This window comes from Branchiostoma lanceolatum, chromosome 4 (genome assembly GCF_035083965.1).
Source record: "Branchiostoma lanceolatum isolate klBraLanc5 chromosome 4, klBraLanc5.hap2, whole genome shotgun sequence".
NCBI lineage: Eukaryota > Metazoa > Chordata > Leptocardii > Amphioxiformes > Branchiostomatidae > Branchiostoma > Branchiostoma lanceolatum.
The window spans coordinates 10,083,309-10,110,039 of NC_089725.1; the positions used below are offsets into that span (position 1 = coordinate 10,083,309).

General features: G+C 38.6%; 1 protein-coding gene across 25 annotated transcripts in view; it reads right to left on the minus strand.

Annotated features, from left to right (window-relative positions):
• The window catches only part of LOC136432507 (neurexin-1-like), a 217,832-nt gene that overhangs the window by 13,874 nt on the left and 177,227 nt on the right, over positions 1–26,731 (minus strand). For all 25 annotated transcript variants that reach the window (XM_066423836.1, XM_066423835.1, XM_066423833.1 and 22 more), the window contains one exon: positions 2,834–3,012. In XM_066423836.1, the coding sequence (XP_066279933.1) occupies positions 2,834–3,012 (179 nt within the window). The remainder of the gene's footprint in view (positions 1–2,833; positions 3,013–26,731) is intronic.

Sequence of the window (26,731 nt, forward strand, 5' to 3'; positions counted from 1 at the left end):
TTGGAGACCACCTAACCCTAACCCTAACCTAGGGGTGTTGAAACGTAGGGGTATCAGAACAGAGGGGGGTCATAACGTAGAAGTGTCGGTACCTGAAAAAAACCCAACTGGACCAACAAATCCACTTAATCCAACACCAGGGACAAAAATAAGAGACATACAGTGTGTCCAGGGAATCATAGGATCATACAGGGATGGATTGTAATTCTAGGACTGTTAGAAGCAAATTACCAGAATCAGATAGGGTGCTACACTGACAATGAAGTGTTGTATGATGTAATGTGGTGAGATGTACCATTGCTGGGTGAGCTACATGTACTTGCCAAGGTCACAGTTGATTATACAATGTCTTAGGAATATTCTCTACTAGCTAATATGCCTACAAATGTGTTTCTAATGGTATAACTATATTCTTATAACACTATTTTTGTTTAAAATTATTGACCTGAGTGACCAATAAACAAAGGCTGAGAAAGACTTCCAAAATGTTTAAACAGAAATCAATTTGGATTTAGCGTTTTTTTTACCCATTTCATATCAAATTTCAACTCATTTTCACCATAGACTCAGAGCCTGCAATAACTGAAGTTTAATACTTTATAAGATTATTCTAGACATCTATCTAAGATAATTTACAGACCTGCCACTGATTTTAACAGTATGAGACAGATGTGGATTTCATGCTTTTATGGCCATTGTGGACCCGCAATATTTGTCTTTCCTGGCTCCTTACAACTGCTCAAAAGTAACAAACTGTTCAAGCATGCAAGATTTAGGTGTGGTCTGCATTTCACGAAATGTCAATCATTTTGTCATTAAATCAGTCATTGAATGTTTAATGTGAGATGAAGTGTTTACCATGCAACGTTTGGGGTTACAGACAGCAGAAACAGACTTCAACGAGACTACATTTATACTGAGGGAATCAGCTGCATTTACTGGACGATAGCTTTTATAATGACTGCATTTTCCACTATGTTGAAACATGAAAGGCCAAAGGTCATAAAGCCATTTGCCAACTCTACTGCATAACAGCTACTTTCTAGCTATGAACAGGCATGCAAATAGAATAGATGGACACTAGAATTTTGGGTAATAAGAAAAAGACATTTGGATGGTCGCCAATGCTGCAAAACACTGTTCTTTGTTTTTGCCAACAAAGGCCAACCAATTTGTGAGGAGTCATAATGTGGGTGAAATTCTTCTAAAATCTGCCAGAGGGCACAAGGAACACAATGATGATGCAACCTTGGGGTCTTTTTGTGTGTTCTTTTCTTAAAACCTTTGGTGGACTACATATCCCATGCACTTTTACTGTTACAATAGCAAACGAACCAAAGATATCTTAAAAAGGATAGGTGTGAGATGCTGTAAGAAGACAACTATTTAATAGTCAGAATGCTCCATTATAATTAAATTATAATGGAGCATTCTGACTATAACAGTTACTACAAAATGCCTCAAGCAACTAAATCAAAAACAAAATGTTTCAACACTAAATCTACCATTGAATGTGTTGCAATGAACTGATTATTGGCACTTTCATCATTGCCATTTGGCAATGCCAGAAGCGTGGACTGTACATGTGCTACATTGAGCCATTTGGAACTTAAAATGTTCAATATTAGATTTGAAGCCTAAGGGAGTCAGTGCTTTTTGAAGATCATCATATAACTGATCATATAGTGCATTTCTGTTATGTCTTAACTGTCCTTATCGCACAGGTGATGGCACTTCTGTGTTGGGTCAGTAAAGAAGTAAACAAAACATCAATCATAATGATTATCGCTAATATCACAATTCATTTGGGGCATATCAACAAAACGGATGTCATCAGACCATGTCCAACCTGGCTGAAGCTCATGCCTTGTTATCAACATAAGTTAACTTCAAATTTACTACATACAGTTTACTTCCATTTTGTGGTTTTGATGTCCATAAGTTATTTTCATGTGATTGTGAATGACTGTCTGTGAGTACATATTTCACACAAAAACTCTGTGGGCCCAGCTCTGTGCGATTTGTCAGCTTGACAAGATTTTGTGCGATGGGAAATTGGATGAGACCATGCATGAAAATGGTTTCCCACAGCCAGGTGGCACGCAGGCCAAAGGTTAATTACCTCTCATTTTGCCCGATTTCGGCGAGAACCAACCAACATCTCTCATGCGGATCTGATTTATTCCATCGCTTTATTAGAAATGAATATCATTGTATTCAATTTAGTGCCAACAGAATGAAAAAAAAAATCTACAAAATTGCTCATTCATAACTTTAGGAATCTTCCTAACAATAAACCTTCAGATGCTGGTAAACGTTTAACCTCCTTGGTGCAGGTAATTTCACTGTTGTAAACTTTGTGACGAGAGATTTAGTGGTTCTTATACCTACTTCTTGTCTGTTATTGTAAAGGAGTAAACTGCTAGGGGAACTTACTTTTTGTGGTAGGTTGATACTGTCATTTACTGATAACTCATTGTGATATCTACTGCAGCTTTAATAAGTGTTCCACCCTCTTGGATTTTTGGTCACTCCAGAATTAAACTGGTACAGACTATTGTTTCACAATTATGATCATATAGATGGAGAATTCTGCATTAGGGTGCAGAATTCTGGACTTGGGTTTCAGAATTCTGCATATGAGTTGCAGGATTCTGCATATGGGTTGCAGAATTCTGCATATGGGTTGTAGAATTCTGCAATCAAATACAGAACTCTGCAGAACTGACCTTGTCCAATGTTACCTACGTAATTGGTGACTCCAAAATCAAACTGGAGATTGTTTTCATCGGTTCTTGACACTTTAAGGGTTAAGAGGAAAATCTATACTCACAATCATGATCTCCATGAAGTCGTCTGACGTTGCAGAGTCAATGCGGACCAGGACGGCCTGGGTGACCCTGGTGGTGAATCCAACAGCCAGCATATCAATCCTGGTGTTGGGCCGCGCCTCATTAGGGAACTCATAGGTGATGAGGCCTCCCGCTGGTCCAAACTCATACGTGGTGCTGACTGTGGGGCAGGAAAACAACGCTGGTAACCGGGACTTTGCAGGAATCCTTGCTCATTAGAATAGCAAGAACCTTAGGTCAAGGAAAGAAATGTTGTGTTTCTGATTACCCGGCCGACCGTAGCAAGAACCTGCTGACCATTGCCTTTTTCAGGGGGAGGGGGGTTGAAAAGGATATCAAATTTTCTATCAGACTGATCTGAGGGATGAAAAAGTTTTGGATTGTTTTGCAAGGTCTCCTCATTTCTGTTGCAATAAAACATTGTGCTTGAATGATGCATATCTGTATAAGGTGTTGAAAATACCAGAGTTCTGAAGCATTTTAGTTTTCGTTGGATCACCTCAGCCAACATCTGATTCTAAAAAAAGAGAGAATCCCTACCTGGTAACATTTAACTTTTTAGGACTGTAATCAGAAACACAACATCAATTTTCCCAGGCCTTACAGAAAATGTCATGATCAATAGGTGGGCAGAATTCCAGCCGGTTTGGCACTCTTTGGATCAAGATCATTACTGTAACAACATTCTGCCTTGAATCACAATGCAATCACCATTCTAGAATTGTAATTCAAGTCTAAAATTAATTGTAGATATAGCCTGTTTTTGCACATAACAGACAGATGTGGAAAACAGCACAGCATAATATCCAAATGTCATAACTAAGAGAGAAGTTTTGCACAAACTCTGCTGTAACAAAAGTAGCTTGTTATCAAGATAACCCACTTACCAGTACTGCATTCTTCAAGTCATCATGGTACCCAAGAACATTAGGGTTTACAATGACTACCAAATGTAACCTAAACCGCCGGCAACTAAGCTAAGTTTTGCATTAACTATTTAGTAGGCTTCTGAACATAAATGAGGAGATGTTGATTCAGTAGGACAGAAGTTTAGGACATAACAAGATCAATATACTATTGAGCTAGTCCCTGAGGCGTCGCCAAAAACTGGGACTGATAGGACACATACTGTTCAACCAGAACAGGAAATGTAAAATACAATGTAATAGCAAGTGATGCTCTTCTTCGTTCTCACTCTGTTGAAACTTTGTGAAAGGAACATCATGAGGCAGCCACACTTGATGGTAGAGTGTGTTCTGAGTCAGTTAAAATATAACTTTCTGGGCCTTAACTTACAAATGAAGTGCGAAATCTATTATAGAATGGGTAATTTCTTGCAATGTACATAAAGATACATGTATCTCAGTGACATCGTATCGTGTATCGTAGGAAGGTTGCACAAAAATGGATCCGGTTGCACAGTGCATGGAGGTTGCACAGTGCAACAACACAACCGTGGAACTTAAATATGCTGCACAGACAAAGCTGAATCTCTTTGCATAAATCGTAAGACTGTACTTATTTTGCAAAGTCTAAGAGCTCTCCACTTTTGAAGGACACTTTGTGAACCATACGATAAAGGTCTAACTGGAATACATTACTGTCTTTCCCCTGGACACAATGACCAATTAACCTACTTCCCCTGGAGACTTCCAACTCATTACAGATAGTTATCTCAGTGGCCTTCTGTCAAACCATTAAAAAAATGGACACTGTGACCCTATCGGTCATGACAGCCTTATCATATCTCAGATAACATATGTTGGGGGTGTTTGAGGTACATTGTGTTGATAATCAGACTTAGGAATCACGTTGGAATGATGTTCAAGTTAAAAGCTAGTTGTGTAGTTGAGGTCTGTTCTAAGAGTTTGTATAATGTTAGAATGGATTGAATGACAAAATAATGAAAAAAGGACAACTTAAGCACATGTAACCAGTGTATATTTCTAAACTCATGCAACAAAGAAGCAAATTTTCAAGTGTGCCAAGTTGAACTGGCCACATCAGGATTTGGAGCCTACCATGCACACATAACCCTTACAATTCAATACCTTACATCAAATATTTACCTAATATATTACACATAACTATTACAATACTTATAGTACTGCAGTTAAGGCTACAACAGTGTTTTTTCAAGGTGCACAGAAATTTAAAATTTTTTTCAACTATCATTTCAAATCAGTGCAGAAGCAATCAAAACTGGTGTGGCCTAAACTAAGAAAAGAATCAATGAAAGTTAGCTGACGTGGCCTTATAAGAAATTAGAAGTACTTATAGGGATCATACCTATTCCTTCAATGATGTGATAATCATTTCGACCACGCCAGCAATTCTGGCAATTGGCAGACTTCCAGACTAATATTTCCACTTGGCACCACTTGGCATTTGCAAATTAAAGAGAATGAAAGCAACAAAAAGCTGTGGAGGACAAGCAAAGTTTTTAGTGTAGGCTAAAAAGTTTGACATCAGTGTGCTTCCACCTTAGATATGACCTTTTTTATATATTATGCCATCTTGACAAAATGTTTAGATAGCAAAATTTGGAAAAGATGGTGACTGTATCTGACCAGGAGCCGTTAAAACATTGTTTTTCATTGTGGTTTGTAGCCCATCAAGAACATTCAAGATTGGGAAAATGTTGTCTTCTACAGAGCAGTCTGCTGCTTCAATGTATGCCTGGCTTTGGTATCACCCTCCACTAAACAGCGGTAGACTGTCCAAGACCAGTGTAAGGGGCAAATTACTATGTATCGTTTTCCGTTCTAAATTGGTATGCAAACAGGTGAAAAATCTATGCATGCAAAAGGTCATGGCTGATATTTCCTCAAGGTGAACTTATCAGAATTCACAGCGTGCCACAGGTGCTGGATCCGAACTTGCTATACATGGCAGAACCTTTAATTTGCGTCTCCGACTCCCGCCACCACAGCATGATTCCATCAATCAGCCAAGCAGATGAGTTACTTTCTCGCCAAGAAGTCGTCCCCTCAAGACGTAAATGTAAGTTCAAGACCTAAGTCCCTGTCCAGACACTCGGCAAAGCTCTTACAGCGTGTTCCAATCTGCTAATGTACGTCCCATCACCCCATCAGGAGAGCGAGAGGAAGACGTGTCATTAATCAGATATCCGCATCTGCCGCTCCGCCCGACGGTAATTGATTTTCCTGGTACAGGATTGAGCCCCGCATTAAGACTATCAGACAGAGAGGGGGGTCAGAAATGCAGCAAAATGTCTCCATGGCACGTGGTGGCATTACTCTTCTTTGTATTGTTTTTCAACATGGAAACAAAGGGAAGAGAAGGGAAAGAACAAACTAAGGAAAATTTTACTACCTAAAGCAAATCAGGTAAAGCCAAATTATTCAATTCATCTTCTTTGAATTATTTTTCAATACGGAAACAAAGGGAAGAGGATACATAGAGCGAGGAAATTTTACTATGTAAAGCAAGTCAAGGAAAGCCAAATTGTTCAATTCAACAGACTGAAGATACTTTGAATGAAGAGGGAAATAAAACGTGGTGGCATTATTCTTCTTTGAATTATTTTTCAACATGGAAACAAAGGGAAAAGGATACAAAGAACGAGGAAATTTTACTATGTGAAGCAAGTCAAGGAAAAGCCAAATTGTTCAATTCATCAGACTGAAGATATTTTTCAGAAAAAAATTTGAATGAACAGAGAAATAAAACATGGTGGCATTACTCTTCTATGAATTATTTTTCAACACCAAAGCAGAAAGAAGTGAATGAAAAGGAATGGAAAAATTTTATTATGTAAAGCAAGTCAGGTGCAGGTCAATCCATTGGACTACAGATTTTTTTCAGAAGAAATTTTGAACCAACCGGGAAATAAAACGTAACTGATGAAAGATGCGATAAGGTGACCAAATTTGTATTGATACTTGAGGAAATGTAATAAAGGCAATATGAAATGCCACTGCCACTTACACTGGCCTTTCTCGTCTAAGATGAAATAATCCCACATTGAAACAATGGCAGGTATCTACTAATAATAATAATTATAATAAATGTTCTGTTCAAGTTACACTGACAAGAATAAAGTATGCACTTTTTTGTTGTTGTTGCATCAAACAACAGAATTTAGGATCAGCCATTGCAGAGAACCAAGAGATGAAAATTATAGGTACAGCATTGCAAAAGTACATGTACCAATTCTCCAAGTTATCCCTACATGTCTTTTGAGAAACTCTGACACTGTGTTCAACCTGTCACTGCTGCAACCAAGATCAGGGCTCAAAATTCATTTTGGGGAATAAATGCACTGGTTTGCCCTTAAGATCAACGTCCATGGAAAAACTTTGGGTTCACGTATGTCAGCAAAGCCTAACTACAGCCTCTCTTTGTAGCTTGAATATGAAATACTGTGGCTAACTTCAGAATTTCTATTATTTTTCTGATGATTAATTATCAAGAACATGCTGTATACTATTGTACAATGATACCTTCATATAAAACATTTGTATACCCCAACACAAATATAGGTGCACCAGGCGAGAGCTCTGATTTTGGGTGCACAGAAGTGTATATGCACCCAGTATTTGGAACCCTGAACATTTATGCATTCTAAGCATGAAAGCAATGATTTGCACCATGATTGGATTCATTGATTTCATGTAGTTTGACCTCTGTCCTCGGGTAGACGCTGTAGTTTGACCTCCTTCACTTCACCGTACTAGATTTCAGTTCACCCCAAGACGGGTTTGGTCACAGCCTACCATTACATGTGTCAACTTACAAAACCATAGCCTACACACATTGTCAACATTGATGCTAATGAGCTTCGTGTGTCATAATGGCAGGGTGTTTGGCTCAGAACCCAGGTTTTGAATCCCTTGACAGGCCCCAGTGCACGAAGTTTCTCACCTCACTCAGGTGAAGATGAGTACTTAGTTTCAGTTAGGGACATCCCTTGGATAGGACATTAAATGGAGGCCCCCTGTTTGAGGAGAGCCACACCTCGAGCATGAAAAGGAACCCTCCACACTTATTGAAAAGAGTAGGGGTTCTTGCCGGTGTGAGTGGTTAAGTCTGGATATGCAGCTTTTATACATGTACTTCAGTACAAACCTGGTGTATTATGCCATGAGGCACTTTACCTGGTTGGTATGCAATACATACATACATACAAACAAACAAATCTCGGGACCAGTCTTTTGCTTCAGACAGGAGAGTGTACCTGTTCCACAGACAGCGCATCAGACGCCTACCGCACATTACCTGGTATGAACAGTGTAGGACAACCCTTAACAGTGACCCTAACAGTTCAGCATGAATTAGCTAAAAGAATGACACAATCATGGGTTCCCAATGAGGCACTAAGGAACAACTCCATCAATAACCTTAGATGAGGCACTTGTAACAACCCCCAGTGGAACTCTGCTATGAGACCTCATTGCAACGAGCCCTACCAATCATTCCAGAACAGCTCCTGACAGGGTCTTAAGAATCAGCGTGCAGATTGACATTTACAACTAATTCTCAACATATTGGCATAATTTTCTTTCCTTCCCAGCTTTGGTAAACAATGATATGAAAGCAAGCCATCCCAAGTCCCCTAGTTTTCCGTAGGCTACCGAAAACTCCTCAGTTAGACAAAATGGCTGACAACTTGAACAGTTGTAGTGGTAAGTGTGCATATTTCAAGACATTCTCACAACACAACAAAGTTGTATTCATACTCATGTATGTTGTGAATATCACTGTGTAGTGTATTAAATTTAAAGGTAGATTCAATGTATGATGCAGAAAAAAGATTTAAAAAACAGTGACTTTGTTTCAATGTCTTAATGGGTTAAATTTAACCATAAATACTTTAAACATATCAACAAAATTTAATACAAGAGACAGAATATGTTCATAACAATCAACAGTTATGCTAAAAGCGCAGGACAAAAAGATCAGACAAGCATGAATGAACACAAGTAGAAGATGACAGGATATGGCAGTTTCATGGCAAGAGAGGGCCGCAGGGTGGGGGTTGGCATGGCAGTTGTGGTGTGCGTGTGTAAAGAAAAGAACACGAATCGTGATCCCACAGTTATCGTTTGTGACAGATTCAAGAGTCAGTGTCATGCAAGCAATTTGCCTTCAGGCAGCCAGTCCCTAGCAGGTCAGCTCAAAGGGCATCATCGGTGACCTACAGGACGTACGACTATTCCTTAGCAGGTCACTACCATATTCAGCCCCCCACCCACAAAACAAAGCTGTAAAACCACTCAAAGAAAGGTACACTGCAAGTAATGTAAATGCATTTAAGTTTGCAGTTATTCAATTTTGCAGTAGGGAGAAAATAGAGTGTTCACGGTGTTTTTATGTTTGCGGTTCAAACAATGGGGAATACAGGCAGAAGATGACACAAGCGTTTTAATGGTGATTTTAGTTTGCGATTCATGCATTTATTTGTTTATCAAGATATTCTTTAGTCGTATCACGTCTAATCTTAGATGGTTCTTTATACTAGTACATACAAAAGTACATACAGATTGCAAGATTAGAAACAACACATATACATATGAGATGTAGAGGTCAGCTCAAAAACTGTGAACATTCAACCACCGCAAGCTTACATGCATTTACAGTCGTTAGAAAAAGCCTGACAATCCCTGTCTTACACTTTCCTCCTATTCTATCATGCTTCCCCATGTTTAACATCAATAAACTTTCTTTCTTTCTTCCTTTAATGCCCACGGTCTTGTTGATGACCATTCTGGCATGTTGGGAAAGTCGTGTAAAGTGCCTTTCCAATGGGCACAAGATCAGTGACACAGCAGGATTCGAACTCGGAACCACTTGATTCTGAGTCGAACATGCTGCCGTTGCACCACACGGCCCCACAAACAAACTAATCCCTTTGACTTAAGCCTGTCAAATGCTCTCCACAAACTCCCAGTAACAGCTCCACAGGGTACCAGTAACCGTCTCCAATAAAATGTCACAGCCCCGGTAGGACGTACCTGCGGCTCCCAACAGGGTGCTACTTTCAGCCGTAAACTGGGTGTTTACAAGGGGGTACTCTACATATGGCCCCCAGCAGGGAGCTATCTACAGTATATAGCAGGGCAGTACAAATGACAAGTAGTAAATCGATAGACCCATCTTAATTTGAAGTCATAAAATAATCAGGTTATGAAATCTTTTCTGCTTCATTGTAAAGACAATCTTTAGTACTCTGAGATACACAATTTTCCCTCTCTCTTTAGAAATATATGCATGTAGACGAGAAAGGCAGTAATGTCATGTTACTCCAAGGCTGACTGAAAATTACTGTGAACGGGAAAATGTTAACAGGGATTTAATTTCATGATAGGCAGAAAATTCGCTGTGATCTTAAGTTCACAGTTAAAACTGCTTGCAGGGTTTTACTATGAAAGGGGAAATCTTTGTGGTGGTTTTTAAGTTCGCAGTGAAGTAGAGGACAGTGAAAAACGTGAACATAAAACAGCCACACACATTTCTTTTTACGGTATTTTGACTGCTAGGAGAACTTTAGAGCAATATGGTTTTACGTGTGGGCAGTCTGGACCCTCCCAACATGCTGTGTTGGCTGATTGTGATTAGTTATTGTTAGTGCCCAGGTTCTTGGAGATGAGCCAACACAAACTCATGATCAAATTGCACATGGTCTATCCCTCCCAGTGTCAGGGCTGATTAAGAACAGGTTTTGTAATCAGCCTGTGACACTACAATGGGTGTGGCAATTTGGCACCAAACAAAGAAGCATGATAAAGTTCTCTGTGTCAGTTCTATGCAGGCTAACAAATGACTATCAGATCATTCAGGTATGCTAAGAAAAGAAGAGACCCTAGTATTCTCCCTTGAGGTACAAATGCTGTTGTTCTCTGTGTCATTTCTATGCAGGCTCACAAATGACTATCATATCATTCAGGTATACTAGGAAAATAAGAGGTCCTAGTATGCTACCTTGAGGTACAACTGCTGTTCTTGTTGTTGTTTCCCAAGATGAGGCAACACTTTTTATGACAACTCATTGTTGCCAGTCCATATAAAGTAACACATGACTTGCTACTATAAAAATATTATAAATACAGAGAAATGATTAAGGGGTGCAGGGGACAACTATGGCCCAGGTACAAAATCATAGACATGTTTTAGTTTGAGTTGTTATGCTCTTAAAAGAACTGTCTACAAGCAAAGCAAGATGCAAGAACTCCAACCCTGTCTCTCCATGCCCTCTATTAATGGTAGGTCATTACAAGTCCCATACCCTTCCTTTTGCAAATCTCACTGGTGCCTATTACTGGTAAACACTTTTTCTATTGCCCCTACCTGGCCTATAAATTCTTAACATAAGATATTCTCAACCTCCCCCTTGAGGAGTAGTGCTTTCACAAGACAATCAATATCTTAAGATCAATATGCCACTTTTGTAATCATCCGCTTTAACATCAATTAACAATGTCAATTCAGGTGTAGATATCAAGTCTTGGCTACTTGTCATGCTGCTACTGAAATTTTTTTTACAGATACAAACACACTATGTACTGCACAATGTATCCTAGCTAACATTCCTATCAGATACGTTTTTAAATTGATCAATGCAGACATGCACTCAAGGCTCGCTAGAGACCCAACGTCATGGCATACTAACATCATATATGACCCTTTGTATATTTTTTCCATATTACTGATTGAATGACCTATTTCTTGATGTTGAAGAGTGATAAGCCGTGACTCCTTTTGAACGAGATGATCTCCCTCATCTGTTAGGTCCTGTCTGTTAATCCATAACAGCCACATATTCAACCATCCATGGTGCTGAAAAATTGTTTACTTGTCCTTGGTGCTGAAAGTGTAGCAGTTAGCAACATTGGAATTAAACATCAATTGATCACCACTATTATCCCATAGATGGACAACCATGAATGACATTGTAATTATAGCTCTTCAAGCCACATATTGATCACTTGGCCCATATCTCCGACCGCCTGTCTGTTAAGAAAATGATTTTTTCTGCTTTGCTGAATTTCTAGGTGCTGTGGTCTAGACCTAAGTCGTTTTAACTTCACAGCTTGTTATTGAAAAATATATAGGGACTTATGAAGAGAAAATTCCTTCTAGAATAGAAACATGATGTGATAAAATTGAAACCAGTGCATATCAAAGGTAATTCACCAGAAATATAGTAATGAAAATAACAAACCAGTTTTGTATTATTCAGCAACTGAAATAATGAGCAGCCCAATAGCCCAGAAACAGATCAAGTTTGATACTTCAATGTTGACACCTTTTTTCACATGTAGGCACCAAATTTCTGTGTTAGAAGTTTAACAAGGCTTTAACAGGCTTCAATGGAGCTAATCCTATTCTAATACATGGATTACCAGCAAAGAAACTCAGAGAGCTACGGCTGCTTGCAGAAAGAAGACACAGTGGAAAGAAATGAAGAAAGACTGAATGCAGCCAGAGGCTGTTTCCACAACCTCCGAGCCGCAGAATACAGAGGATCATCATCATCATTACCTGCTTTCTTTCTAACAAGTGCAAACAGTGAAATGCTGGAGTGACATGTCAAATGATAGAATATCAATCGAGGTGGGGTTCCACAAGGTGGAAAATTAGGCCCTCTATTCCCCTCTAAATGCAAATCAGTTCTGTTGCCTCCTAGTCATACAAATGTATATACTAGATAATTTGAATGCTGGCAGAGTTGTCTTTGAAGTGACTTGCCTAGCCACTAATGAATTACAACAGGGTGGGATAAAAATCATCACCGTATTTAATGAGGGCAGAATTTTACATGTTTATTTCTATCACCAATCTACCCTTCCCCACTTCTTAAAGTAACTTTATTCTGTATATATAAATACAGGAATAGTTCTTATAGTTAAGGGTTGAGTTGACTGCTCAATTTAGTTCAGAACAAAGCCATCTTGTCCTTGCTAAATGTTTAAAAGCCAGAGATGCATCTTTTCTCTCTTGACCTCCTCCCTGCGATTGGCTTCTTTGTTAATTGAATTTGTATTGATTAAAGCAGAAGCTAGTGGGGCAAAGGTGAGATGTACAAATTTATGACTTGACCCTCTTCCTTTTTACAGCTGTCAGATCTTCCCTAAATTGGAACATCCTGTGCAAGGTGACCATCGGGTCAGTGGTTGCTTTCAAAATCATTCTCTGAGAAGAATATCTAAAAAAGAACAGTTGTAAATTTTACTCTCTGTCACATATCTCTAAATACAATATCACATTGTCTCTCTAAAGCAAGTGGCAAGTTAACAGTCTCAACAACAAAGTTTCCAAAGAATGAACATCTAATTTCAAAACCAACTGAAACAAGACTGTAAAAAAACTTTTATTACATTGTGAAATTTGCCCTCATTGAAACTATTTTGTAAACAACCTGCCCCTCCTATTGCCCCATTTCATTGATACTAGTATTTCTAGTTCTCTCGTTTGTTTCCTTATCTATGTAAACAGATGTTTGAAGAGCTCATTCTTTGAGCAAAACCAAGCAAATTTCCAGGCATACAAAAGCCTGATTGCACAGTATACCATATTTACATCTCAACTCATCTGAGTGAACTTACTTCCATAGATATCAATTATTGCAAAGTAGAGCACTTCATGAGTCTTTCTGTGACTGAAGTATTCATGAGATGGCCACTAATGGGTACAGATGCATCTGGTAGACATTTTAGCTATAATGGACTTTTCCTGTCCCTCCACTTACGCAATATAGAACCTATTACATCTAGTTTGTTGCCAATTCAAAATCAAGCCTATGCTGACGGCCGTAAAGGGCATTCAAGTTTAGGAACATTTGTCTTAACTGTGCTAATGGCCATATGTAGGAATGATGCTCATAACCAATACAGCTACTCGACAGAGAGCCATCAGGCAAGGCATAAGCCTGTAAGCCACTTACGAACAGGCAACATCGTTCTGCTAACTCTCGTAACAGATACAATACCTTAATGACACAAGGCAATTTCTTAAGTTAGCTTCATGAGATATACATCTTCCCTTGCACAGAGTATTTTTTCTTGATTGAATCTTGCCACATTAAAGCTTTGTTAATGAACAGAACTTACTGTCCTTGAATACTACGTGAGGCTTTAGAATAACAGTATCTTTATACTGTATCATAAGCACATTTAAAAGTTATCAGAATGATTATCTAACAATGAAATAAAAGGCTTTTATTCCCTTCCATCTAGAAACTAAATTCTCATGCTCATATCCTGGTAATGACAGTTAGTGACCGATACTAACTATAGAATAGACTAATGGGGTTTAAGGGGGAGGGGGTATTGGTGGGGCCATTATAAGGTAATGCACATTCATTGTAAGGTAATATACGTTCAATGAAAGAAGTCCCAAATGTTAAGATAAGACACAAATCATTTGATCTAAAGTTTCATCTCACATGGAGATTGGAACCTTAAGAATCATTGCAGTTTCATAATACATGTAGATATACAATGCTTCTATCAAGGCAAGGGAATTGTAAAACACTTGGTGTATTTCTTTTTGGCTCAGTTCTGAAAAAGCCTGAAAAAATCATATCAATGCCTCAATCAGAATGTATCAAAGCTGAAATCACTTTGCTTTTTTGCTGGTTTCCATTTTGTCATCGATCTGCATAAAACAATTAGCAAAGGCCATAAAACAATCATTATGGACTTATGAATATAATATCCGCAATAATAAAACCATAAGGAGAAAAAAACAGTGAATTTCAAGAAAACAGAATTTTTACAACTTGTTTTGTGATAGCCTATTTAGTAGAAAATTGAAACAATTGTTTGATGGCTTTTAGCTCAACTTAATACAGTAAAATCATAACAAGACATATTAAAAAAAACGATAAGAAACAAACACGTAAGACTAAGTAAACCCAGGCACTGATACACCAGGCATCAAATGTCAAGATGAAAGTCATACAGTATATAGCATAGGTCAAGGCACACTATTCTAATGTTATACATAATATATGAGAGGGGTCAAAGCTACAAATCTCAATGACAAGGTGTGTCTTTCATGCAAGGAAGGACCACACCTATTATTACCTTGCTTGGTTTCCTAAAGCTGTTCAGGCCAAAGTAATGCATTTCTTAGGTTCTCAGACAACTTAAGATGAAAATAGAGCAAGCAGACATCATAAAAACAGAAGGCAGGGAGGGAAACTTGAAATAATTACTTCATATAACTGAGCCTGTACCAAGTCAGGCGTTTTTTCATTAAATTTGTCCAGTTAAGCATATATTTTTAAAAGAACCGACAAATCAAATTGGGGTGGCATCATTCAAAGTTTTCACGCACACTGTTAAGAATGTCAACTCTGAGAAAAACTAACAATGAGAAATGGAGTATTCTAATTGCAGTTGTGACAATTCTGAAGCTTTTGATATTGCTGAAGTTTCTAAAAGAACAACTGCATTTGTGATCAATAGCTGTAAGTTACAATTTCATTGACTTGTTTTAGTACAAATTTGTATTTCACATCTAAAAAAAACCTCTTTTGTTTAAGTGATAAGCGAATCTAGGAACCAAACAATAAGATGGATATAGTGCTGTAATAAGAGCCACATGCTCATATCATAAATTGACCTTCAAATTTACTCCCTAACTATCCGTTTAAGAGCAAAAACTGCCGAATAAATATCTGAATTATCAATTTTGTTCATAAAGTTTTCTTAGTGATAAAGCAAGCATCCCTGCTTGTCTTGCATAATTCCAAAACTGTAGGTAGAGGATGAAATTAAAAGAAACACTCTTAATTTGTTCCCCCATAAAATTTTGATTGAATCCACTCCTAGTTGTATATCATAGGTCTCATGTTTCAGTTTACAACCTTACAGCTTACAAGCTAAAAGTATCAGGTATAATGAGCCTTGAAAAGGTCACTTTGTCTTGAATGAGACTGAAGTGATTTTACAACATGGCCTTCTAACAACTCATCATGATACCACTTAGGCTATGTCAGTGTTAGTTAACCTTCAACCTGCTAAGGTAGCCATTTGGCAGCAAATTTGTATTGGTTATGGGGTTAGGCAGCAGAAAGAAGGTTAAGATTGGGTAACAAAAGATGCTTTACTCCCATCCATCCAAGCTTGCATGCAGTCCAGTTTACAATGATATAGCTACTCCCTCTTCCATGATGTTTTAGACAGTGCATTTAATATGTAAGGCACACTAATTCTGAACCAGAACAAGCTGCTAGGGGGTTCAAGACACAGACACGCACACACACAGACACACGCACACACACACACACACACACACACACACATACACACACACACACACACAGGAAAGCTACCAAAAGTAATTAGCTAGCAAAACGGGGTTCTGCTGCCACGCCCATGCAAGCACAGCTGAACTGGGATAGTCAACAGGGTGTGGTCAGAAAATGGTTCCGATACACTTTCAAGGAACCTACTGGGTCCTAATATACGTATTCATAAATTGCTTTGTTGGACACCTATGTTTTTGTCTTTAGCTGCAATTCATGCACATACAATGTAAGCATTGTTTATACATCTTTTCTAACCTACAATTTGCACATGTTCTTCCAATGTAGTACTGTCACTGTTCTTTGTAACATCTAACATAATTCTACCACCCTGAAAAGACAAGCCCAAACATATCTCCAACCCAACATCCCCCAGTATAATGCACTCCTGTATACCTAAACTCAGTGCATACCTGGGGGGTGCTTCACTAGAGATCTCTTAAACCCATTGTTTTTCAAAGTGGCAGATTTACGTAACCTGGTGGATTAATGTTAATGGAGGTTACATTTCATGAGGTAAGAAACAAAATACAACTACATCTTTTCCAACTCACTCATTTCATACAATGTGGGGTATTTCATATTCCCCAGTCCTGACAGAAGAATTTAGACTCAACAACAGCTGACGTACAATTTACAGCAGAATTGTTACATCATGCTAATTTCTTTGTCCCTTCATGTAAATCCACCAAGTGTAGGCTGCTTTGTTTGTTTGTAATCAGCTTTTGGGCAATGATGTGATACAAAATTGAATTTAGATGCATCGCTGCTATGAACTCAGTTATGATTGTTATGGCAATTAGATATGATGACATGTTATATATAATTACGTTTCCATTCATTACATATACATCAAGTAAGGACTATAGCGTACAACAACAGCAGAATGACTAAACTTCGTAATTAGCCGGTCATGTCTGTGCAAATTTCTCATTTTCCAGGAAAATGTAAGATAACAATTAGTGGATATCACCAGCAGAATTCCTAAACATGGTAATTAGCCAGCCATGTCTGAGATAACAATTATTCTATTTTCCAGGAAAATGTGTCTGAGCAAATTATTTGATTTTCCAGGAAAAAATTTGGGGGAAACAATGAATTAAATTGGTGCCGGCAGAGTCACCTACTGTACCTACATCACGAGTCTGGATGTTTCTATAAGCGTGCACATCTGTTGGATTATAGCAGAGACAGTCGGTCCTCCCGGCTTAATCACTGTCTAATCAGACTGTGCTTTATCAATGCAACCTGTGCTTTCATTTGAAATGAAGGACGGTCTGATAGTTTCCCTGGAAATAAGACTAATTTAGGCATAACATTTTAAATTTGCAGCAATAGCGGCATCACCGCTTAGGGAATTGGAAATAAATGTGTTGGTTTAGACTGTACCATGTATGCTGTAATTATCATGGAAGCTCATCTGTGTTGGTAGTTATCATATGGTACAAGGCTAAACTTTCTTCCAACATTAAGGTATACACGGATCAAATTTTCAAAGACCACTGTCGCCTTCTTCAGGATCAACAATGTACGCTGGTAATTCACTTGTGTCAAAGAACTGCTGTTTGTTAGTTAGTTAGTCCGTTGAACCGGTTGGTGCATAGGGAAGTGCCAACGTTTCAAAAGCCCTTGGACCACACAGTTTTGAACAATCATACAGCAGGGTGTTCAACTCCCATATTCTTTCCCAAATGCTGAGGGCTAAGCCAAGAAATCAGTATGTACTATTTCAGTATGACTGACAGCCAGGATCAAACTCGCAACCTAAAGAAAGCAAGTCAGACTCTCTACTCACTTAGCCATTGCACCGGTTTAACAGAAAATGAATAATGGTACATTCTGCAAAATAAGTCTTTAAGCCTGGCAATAAATGGTTATACACCAAATGATTTTTGTCACATATATCTAGTCCATAACAAAATTTGTCACAAAAATGCCTTCTAAGCAGATATATCAAAGTTTGTCTTGATTTTTCAATGTTCGTTTGACATAACTATCCAATCCATGCAGGTTACTATCAGTCAAATCGAACTGACTGCTTTCTAAATGATTAACATTATGTATCCATTTGTCTGATGAAACAAGATCACTGGAAATAATATTTAGTTTTATTTCGTAGACAAGTCTGACTTAAAACACACAAAAATACATACCTCCCCATGGGTTAATGTAAGGTAGCGACCATTTTATCATAAAGGCCTTGCTCAACAGACCTTAGCCAACCGTTTTCTTCAGCGTCCACTCAGGGGACAGCCAATGACTTTGCACAGTGAGTCCCAAATCTATATGATAATATCATGGCCTTTTGGTATCAATCTGGGGTTTATTGATGGCACCAAGTGAGACCTATCATTTACAATCACCATTCAGTTAGCATAAAATTTACTGTGGTTAACAGATGGGCCATGAGAGGGCCAGTACACACACCTGAGTGACAGAATGTTTGACCCTGAGTTGAAATCTAAAATGTGCTGGAATTTTCTCTGAGCACCACATAATGTTATATATGCTAGTTTATGATAATGAATGCACATGGCAGTTGATGGCCCAGTAAATGAGAACAGCATGCCATGCTAACAGTATGTCTGTGCAAGGTGTTTAAAGTTGGCTTACATTGTATTAGTCTAAATTCAGGCAGCCATTTTGAGTGTCATTGTGCAATATGGCAGGAATAGTTTCTTTCACAGTCAATTCAATAAAAAAACTTGGCATGGATAATGACTATGTTTATGGATAATGATTTCGAATTAACTGCACAAATCTGTTTTTGCCCTGCACATATACAGTAACAGTTGTATTGGTTGTATGTATGTACCCAGGGCCTCTCTTAAAAGTAATGCTCAGCCACTGAGAGCCACCTTGGCAAAATAAAAAATGAATGAATGCCTTACTAGCCTTTCAATTACAAACATTATACGTTTTTGTAGTGGAATCTAGCTAATTTCAACACTCTTCCTTGAGCCCATGAAAAGCTGTCTTGAGCAAAGAGTGCACTCGAGGTTAAACAAAGGTGAACACAAATAAACAAAGAGATACAAAATGTAGTCTTAATTTCTGGGGAAAATTACTTGACCAGCACTATTTGTTATTTTGATTATAAAAATGCACTCCCTCTCTATTGGCTTCAAAATGCAATATTTTGCTCAATGTTACACTGCCTGTGTTCCGACTACAACCTTGAATAATAACAGTATGATACACATCAATATCTTGTGATACTTCAGTAACTGTTGCAGATCCATCATTTTTGGTCATTATCAGCCCTAATGCAAATCAGTAGGTGTACCACCTCTTTGTAACGTGAATCAGTGTGTTTTAACTGTCATTTTGTAGACTTAAGTTTAGATTATGTGCTTCTGTTTTCTTTCAATCTGACAGGGTCTTAGTTTCAACCTTAAGCTGCTTAACATTTTACGTATTGACTACTGGGATAAGATGCCTTGGAATTATGAGGCTAGATGTCAAATTTGTACATGTACGTTGAACTCATTCAGTTTACAAGCTATCCTTAACATAGCTGTCAGAGAAGAATGCATCTCAACAGAGCGGTAATGTTAAGTAATGTTAAATACAACATTCCATTGAATCAAGTTGGAAATGCTGCTAAACAACACGAAAGGGAATTACAAATGCATGACTGCACAAAAGCACAGATATCAAATGACATGGTTATGTCCAGCCATTTCATAAGAAGGTGGTGGGACAAATTTATTAAAATAAAGTGGGCGAAGGAATATGATCATTTTGTGAAAACAAAAGTGACATGCAACTTTATGAAGGAACCTCATACTAAATAGACAGATAAAGGAGTTTGCTAGGACTTTGATTTTTTTACCTTTAGGGTGCATACAATAACAACTGAGCTTTAAAGACAAAACATTGACCTGTATTTCTTGTAATATTTCATGTTTTTGGAAGAATATGACACAAAATGTCGTACTTATAAGTTGACAAGTTCTACATTTTGCTGAGAGTTTTTACTCAACCAGTACAAAGTATTCTTTTTTTACACAATGATGGGTACACTCATAAAATGCAAAGTCAAGTGGTACATCCTGTGAGTTTGCGTCACACAGACTAAACGATTGATGTTGTTATGAGAAAATCGTGCAACCAGAAAACTCTCATCACCCTCTGAAATGGACAATTTACTCGTTTGATTTGATGCCGTTTTATTCTAGCCTTTCATGTTATCAATATGGCCATTATAATATTTAGAAAAAGTCCTTCCAAACAGCTTAGACTGTATCAGATTTTTCGGCATGACTTATGAATATGCCTGAGGTCTAATCTAGCCTCATCTTTTGAGTAATTACAAAATTAAGTTTTATCAGATTAGGCCCACAGACTGTCCCATCCACAGGAAGTGAGTTATCTCTGCAGCATTACATAAGATTCTAATCAGTATAATAGACCAAAAAACCTCTATCTTTCCAGCCAAAGCTGATAACTGGAGAAAAAAGGACATCGCCCGAAGTGATGGACCAATCAAGTTCATGCGACCATGCAAGGGATATCAAGCGGACACACCCACAGAAAAATCACCTCCAGAAAGTAGGGGTTATCTGTGCCATAAGTCATTCATCTACCGCACATGAAAGAGTCCTGGCGCCATTACCAAACTGTCTCTAAATCCCTGCACTGGCGGCACCATTCTCTTTCAGCTGATCGCCACAGATAAAATTCATCGGGTAATTCAATTTCATTCCTTTCTTTGCAGCATGGGATGAAAAATTAGCTGCCCTAAGAACTGTCTTGATGGAATTATGTGCAATCATAAAACCCATACAAAGTGTTATTTATGATTCTGCTAGTTCAAGTACGCAGATGATTTCATGCAAATGTACACACCACTCCTCTGTCCTGCTTTTTAGGGAATACGTCAGCTTGCCGCTCATGTATTCCATATTCTTCCTAACAATGGACATGAAGAAAGCCGAAGCTAAAAGCTTCCACAAGGGTGCAGCCATGCATGAAAAATGTGTTTTGAAATCACTGCCATCACAGTATACCTGTCTCACTCAAACAATGGCCAAGAATCGTTCTTAATAATTGACATCATTAAAAGTTATGAAAAACCTTCCCGAAATCGTAGCCCGCGATCCATTTTGTCTATATATACGGGAGGGAATGAAATGAAATGACGACATGTGGCCCATCAATATTGACTGCCCCGTAATTGTGCCTGTTTGAACTGCTTTCATGCAGTTTCAATGTCCCGATTATGAAAGAACAGGAGATATTGACATAATCACAGAGGGGAATGGGCATCAGCCATTTCTGTCCCGTGGACCCTTACTCCTACGCACTTGGGGGCATGCAGTTAAGATCACAGTAGGGTACCTACCAAGTGAGTCATCCCTCTGCGAGCACGCCTGGTGGGAGGACAAAATCTCACTCAGGAAGAACAAGACAAAAGGCAACATTTTATCCACGCATCCTGCTTTTGCCAGCTGCTGGGATATCCTCACAAGCCAGGCCAGCCACTCTCTCCAACCTACAACTTGCCCAACAATGTAATAGGTCCACTAGCAGGAAATAGAGATTTAGATATTTGGATGGTCAATAATGCATAAAATAACTGAATAATCTCAACAATAATTTGATAACGATTATTCATAATTCAACAAGTCAGCGGCCCCGGGCATACGCATTCCCTAGCTGCTCTGGCTGTCAGGTTCTGCTAATTCAATGAAATAGTCTGCACATGCGGGTTGTGTTCTTTTACATATCTTTGACCATTGCAATTTTAGTTCCACATGCCAACACTGATATGCAAATGAAGGAAATTGTATAGACCTATCCAAGCACACCGTATGGCTCGGATGATACTAATCAGACCTGAATTGCACTCAATAGCCCCATTCCATGATCTACATAAACTGGGATTACTGTAGGTCCCGGGGGGTCTGGCTAGAAACACTCATGTGACAGCCGCACCAAATGGGCTGCCCCTATGGGCAATCGCCCAAGTTTCCTGCCAAAACACCCCACCTGCAAACCTCAATTACCACCAGGCATAATTTATTCACAGCAGGTTGCGCCACATGCACACACGCCCAGCACCTGCATGCACCTGATTTCATTGCCAGGCCACCTGATAATCACCCCCATCAGCTTCCCCTGCCCGAGTTTCCGAGCGGGAGAGAGATTTGGGATAATGTGCAAGGTGAAAATGGTGTTTGGTGGACAGATGGTGCTTTTGTGGCCCTGAAGAAATCACGGATCAATACACATTTATCTGTAGAAGTTTCCTGGTGGAGTTGCCACAGGTCCAGTCATGAAAAATTCATGGGGTTGATGCAGGCTAATGACTCAGTTGAATGTGGGCTCTACTCGGCTCCGAGACACTGCCGGCAGCTAGAATCAAGTCTAGGAACAGAGACGATTGTGGGAACAGCTCAATTTGCAGCATCTACATTCTTAACGACATAATCCCCCTTAGTTATGAAGAAAATTTTATAAGAAACTTAGATCTCCTTATTTGTGATAAACATGTTGTTCTTCAAGAGTTATCGTCTTCCTTGATTCCCGGCTGTGCTTCTCAAAGGAAAGCAGTCAAAAGTGAGAAATGAGGGTAAAACAAAGTTGCTACGAGAATCTTCCAGGTAGAAACAGCTTAGGCTACAGGTTACAATTGATGCAATGAGGGCAAACTTCTTAGAGCACAGGACCTTGACATAAGGCCTGGCTAAGGTGGCAATTTGGTAGCTATTAAAGTTTAACGCATTGGGAAAATATCCCTAAACGGTACCTACAAAGGATGTTAAAAAGTTTTGTTAGGTGCATGGGACCCAGAGACTGGCAATTTTCCAAATACTGCAGTATGGCCAGTGAGGAATTGGTTTTCCCACCTCTACTATGTATATATATATATATATATATATAAGACCGATTGGGAGATACATGTACTTTATGACAAAGGTTTACAGTATTTAGCATCAAAGCCACATACCTGGTACACTCATTTGTCTAGCAGGTGTAACTCTTCTAAAATGGATTTTAACTTGATTTAATCCACAGATACATAAAAGTCCATTGATTAAGCAATGCTTGAACTGTGATAAGGTATTGGTCAGGTATTAAAACAAGAAATTGAAAAGCACAAAGCCTGGCAAAATCTATGCTTTTGAATGGGGTACCAATAGCCAGCACCATCCTTCAGAATTAACAAATGTACTAATTTTTCTGTCAGCATTGTCAAAAGCTGGCAATCCAGTCTACTACTTTACATAGAGATAATCAATTTTCACAAATGTTCTAACATTACGATGTGGGTAATAAACAACCAATTTTGTAGGTGCTGTCTTAAAAGCACATTAATAAGTTAATATCATAGCAAATACATGGATGTCTTTCAATTAATCCATGTAGAACCCTCTGTCAGAAGCAGCTAACACTCGGGAGGATACCATGGGTATGGACCAATTGAACGATGCCGTAGCAAAGTGGATGTAATTGGAAAGTGTAAGGGGATATCCACCATCAATCAGGACCTAAGTTGCGTGCGGTTTGACACCAGATTAAAGGTGTAGTCTCAGGTTAAAATAGCACGGCACTACAGCTCAATAACCTATTGTTTGTACGTCGGTGCCCGGAGCTACGTTGTGTCAATAGAAGGGGGGGTTTGGCTTCTCGGGGGAACGTTGGATGATCCTGTTACAGTTTCTCTAAAGAAGCTAATTGATGGATGGCCCTTGTTTTACGTGGAGGTATGGTGAAAGTCTTAGCAAGTCGATAATGGCGTGTAATTGGATTTTCACAGGGTTTATGTAGCATTGTTCCTGTCACGATTCACAAACGGAAACATTTTCGAAATGTGGCATTATCTTTCCAAAACAACAGATCTAACATTTGCGTGTACACAACTATAACAAATAAATCAGCGACGGAGAATATTCTTCAATTATCACACAAGTGAAATTGTTGAAATCACTGGTTGAAATTTTCATCATTGCCAACTGAATACAATAATTGGTAACAACAGCTGTCATTTTCATATCTCCCCCACTATTGTCCCGAGACTTTCCGCCATTCCGATGTCTTTGTTGCGAGTAGACAGCAGATAAATAGGATTATCTCTGCCTGACTGGACGACTTTATTTCATAAACTTACCGGCACTAACAGAATCTAAGAGCAATTACTACGGTACGTTTGTTTTGGATTGCCCATTTCATCCATCTTGCCCACTGATTATGCCTGACCTCGGTGCTGAAACAGCAGATGTTCTACATGCTGTTGGAGAGAGAAGTGGTCCCCGATTTGGAAACATTTGGAAATCTTCTTTCAAAAGAATGTTTTAGTTAAAAAATGTGCAAATATGAATAGCCTTTATAACATAGCTGCTATTTATCAGAAAAATGTCAGAAACTATTCTGTACCTTATGAATGATACAATTGGAACTTTGTTTTTATTTGGACAGTGTGGGCTAGTTTGGATTGCCAATTTCATCCATCTTGCGTATTTATTATACCTGACCTCGGTGCTGAAACAGCAGATGTTCTACATGCTGTTGGAGAGAGGAGTGGTTACCTTTGGAATCATTTAGAAGTCTCCTTTCAAAAGAATGTTTTAGTTTTCCAAGACAAAGAATTGAGCAAATATGACAACCGTTGGCTATCTATTGGATAAAAAAATGTTACAAATTATTCTGTGCCTTTAAATGAATAATACAATTGGAGCATTTCTTTCCGTTTCAGACAGTATAGGCTACTAGTAGTTTGGATTGCCCATTTCATCCATCTTGTTTGCTGATTATGCCTGACCTGGTGGTGAAAAAAACAGATGTTCTACATGCTGTTGGAGAGAGAAGTGGTTCCCTTTGGAAGTCTTCTTTCAAAAGAATGTTTCAGTTGTCCAGTACAGTCCTATCCCAAAAATTGTGCTACTTTTTAAAGAAAAAAATGTCAAAAGCTGTTCTGTACCTCATGAGTAGTACAATTGGAGCATTTTTTCTGATTTAGACTGTGTTGGCTAGATTACAACTATGTTTTTGGTAAACAGGGTTGTCTCCAGGACCCGTCCCTCCATCCATTCTAGGACATAAATTTGCATGTTGGGACAGACAAAAATTTCCCTTGTACGTCCAAAACATCTAAACTCCATTAAATGAAACTAATGAAAATATGTTTTTCGTAAATGACAGATTTAGCAACGAAAATCAACAAAATGGGCTCCCAAACGATGAGTGGGACGAAGAAAATCTAAAGCTGGAGACAGTCCTGTTGGTGTAACATACCACAGGGCACATAAGCGGGAATACCGCATTTATAACAGATCAAGTCTGTACATTTGTCCTTGACTTAAGGCCAGTGTAGCCAAAGGTCTAACACCCTATGGGTTGCTACCATTAGACAATTCCTCACCCATTATAGTACACCCAGATGCACTGTTTAAGAGAAAGACAGAAATGTTTGGGCAAAAGCGTTGAATAAATCACATTGGCTGGAGCAAATTGAACAATTGCTCAGCCCTTATCATGTGTCAGGAGACCCATAGCTGCGTGTGAAGCATTGATGGTGGCTACATGGAAATTAAGATCAATGAGGGCCATTGTGGAATGGACATCCCAACGATACTCTACTCTGTACCCCTGGGACAGCGGTACAAAAGTGTGTTACATTTGTTTGAACCGTGCACTGACAGCAGCTGAAGAAAGGCATACAGTAGGACTGACTGAGATACATGTACCTTGTACATGTACAAAACCTTGACAACAAATATTCACATTTTCTCAACCAAGCTTATTTTTCAGACATCATGACCTCTTTTGATTTCCCAGACACGTAATGACCTCCTAAAGCATCAAAGCTCCAGGAAGGTAACTTTGAATTTAGTAGAAACGTTATCAATAGAGAAAGTGGAAAACCTATGCAATTAAGTGGGTGATAAATGAAAATTATACACACTTGGGTTGCCTTCTGTCCTGCCATATATGGATAACATGACTTACATTATAATTCAATGTGACAAGTAAATGCACAAAATCTGCACACTGATAAAATTGTTCTTTCATGTCTAGGCAGCAGCATTATTGAAAAACAATTCTCTGCAGATAACCTTATGATTTGATAGTCTCACAATCTTGCATCATTAGACCCACCTTTTGTCATTCAGATATAGTCACATTTTTTCACAAAATCCACAAATATTCAACATACAGCTATATTCAGCAGCCTTTGTTGACAACTATGTCATAGAACGACAGTCATGTTCCAACATGTTAATGTTCACAACTAAGTCTCAGTCATCACTTAGTGATTTTTTCAAGTGAACAGAGTCTACATCACTTAACCTTCTCCCTGCTACCTAACTCTGTAACCAATAGAGAATTGGTAGCCAAACGGTTCAAACAGAAAACAGTTTCTAAAGTACTGAAATTAAAAACGGTTTTGTCCTTCCAAGGAGATTAAGGAGATTGGTGCCAATGCATAAAAATGCAATTTTTCAAAGGCTGTACACATATATGTGTATCCCGCAGAAACCAAAGCATCTGGGAATCTTGGACACATCCATCAAATTGGACCACACCCATTTTGTGAGAAAGGTATGAAATTTAGACAACAGCTGTTTAACCATAAGGTTTGGTATGTCAATGAAGG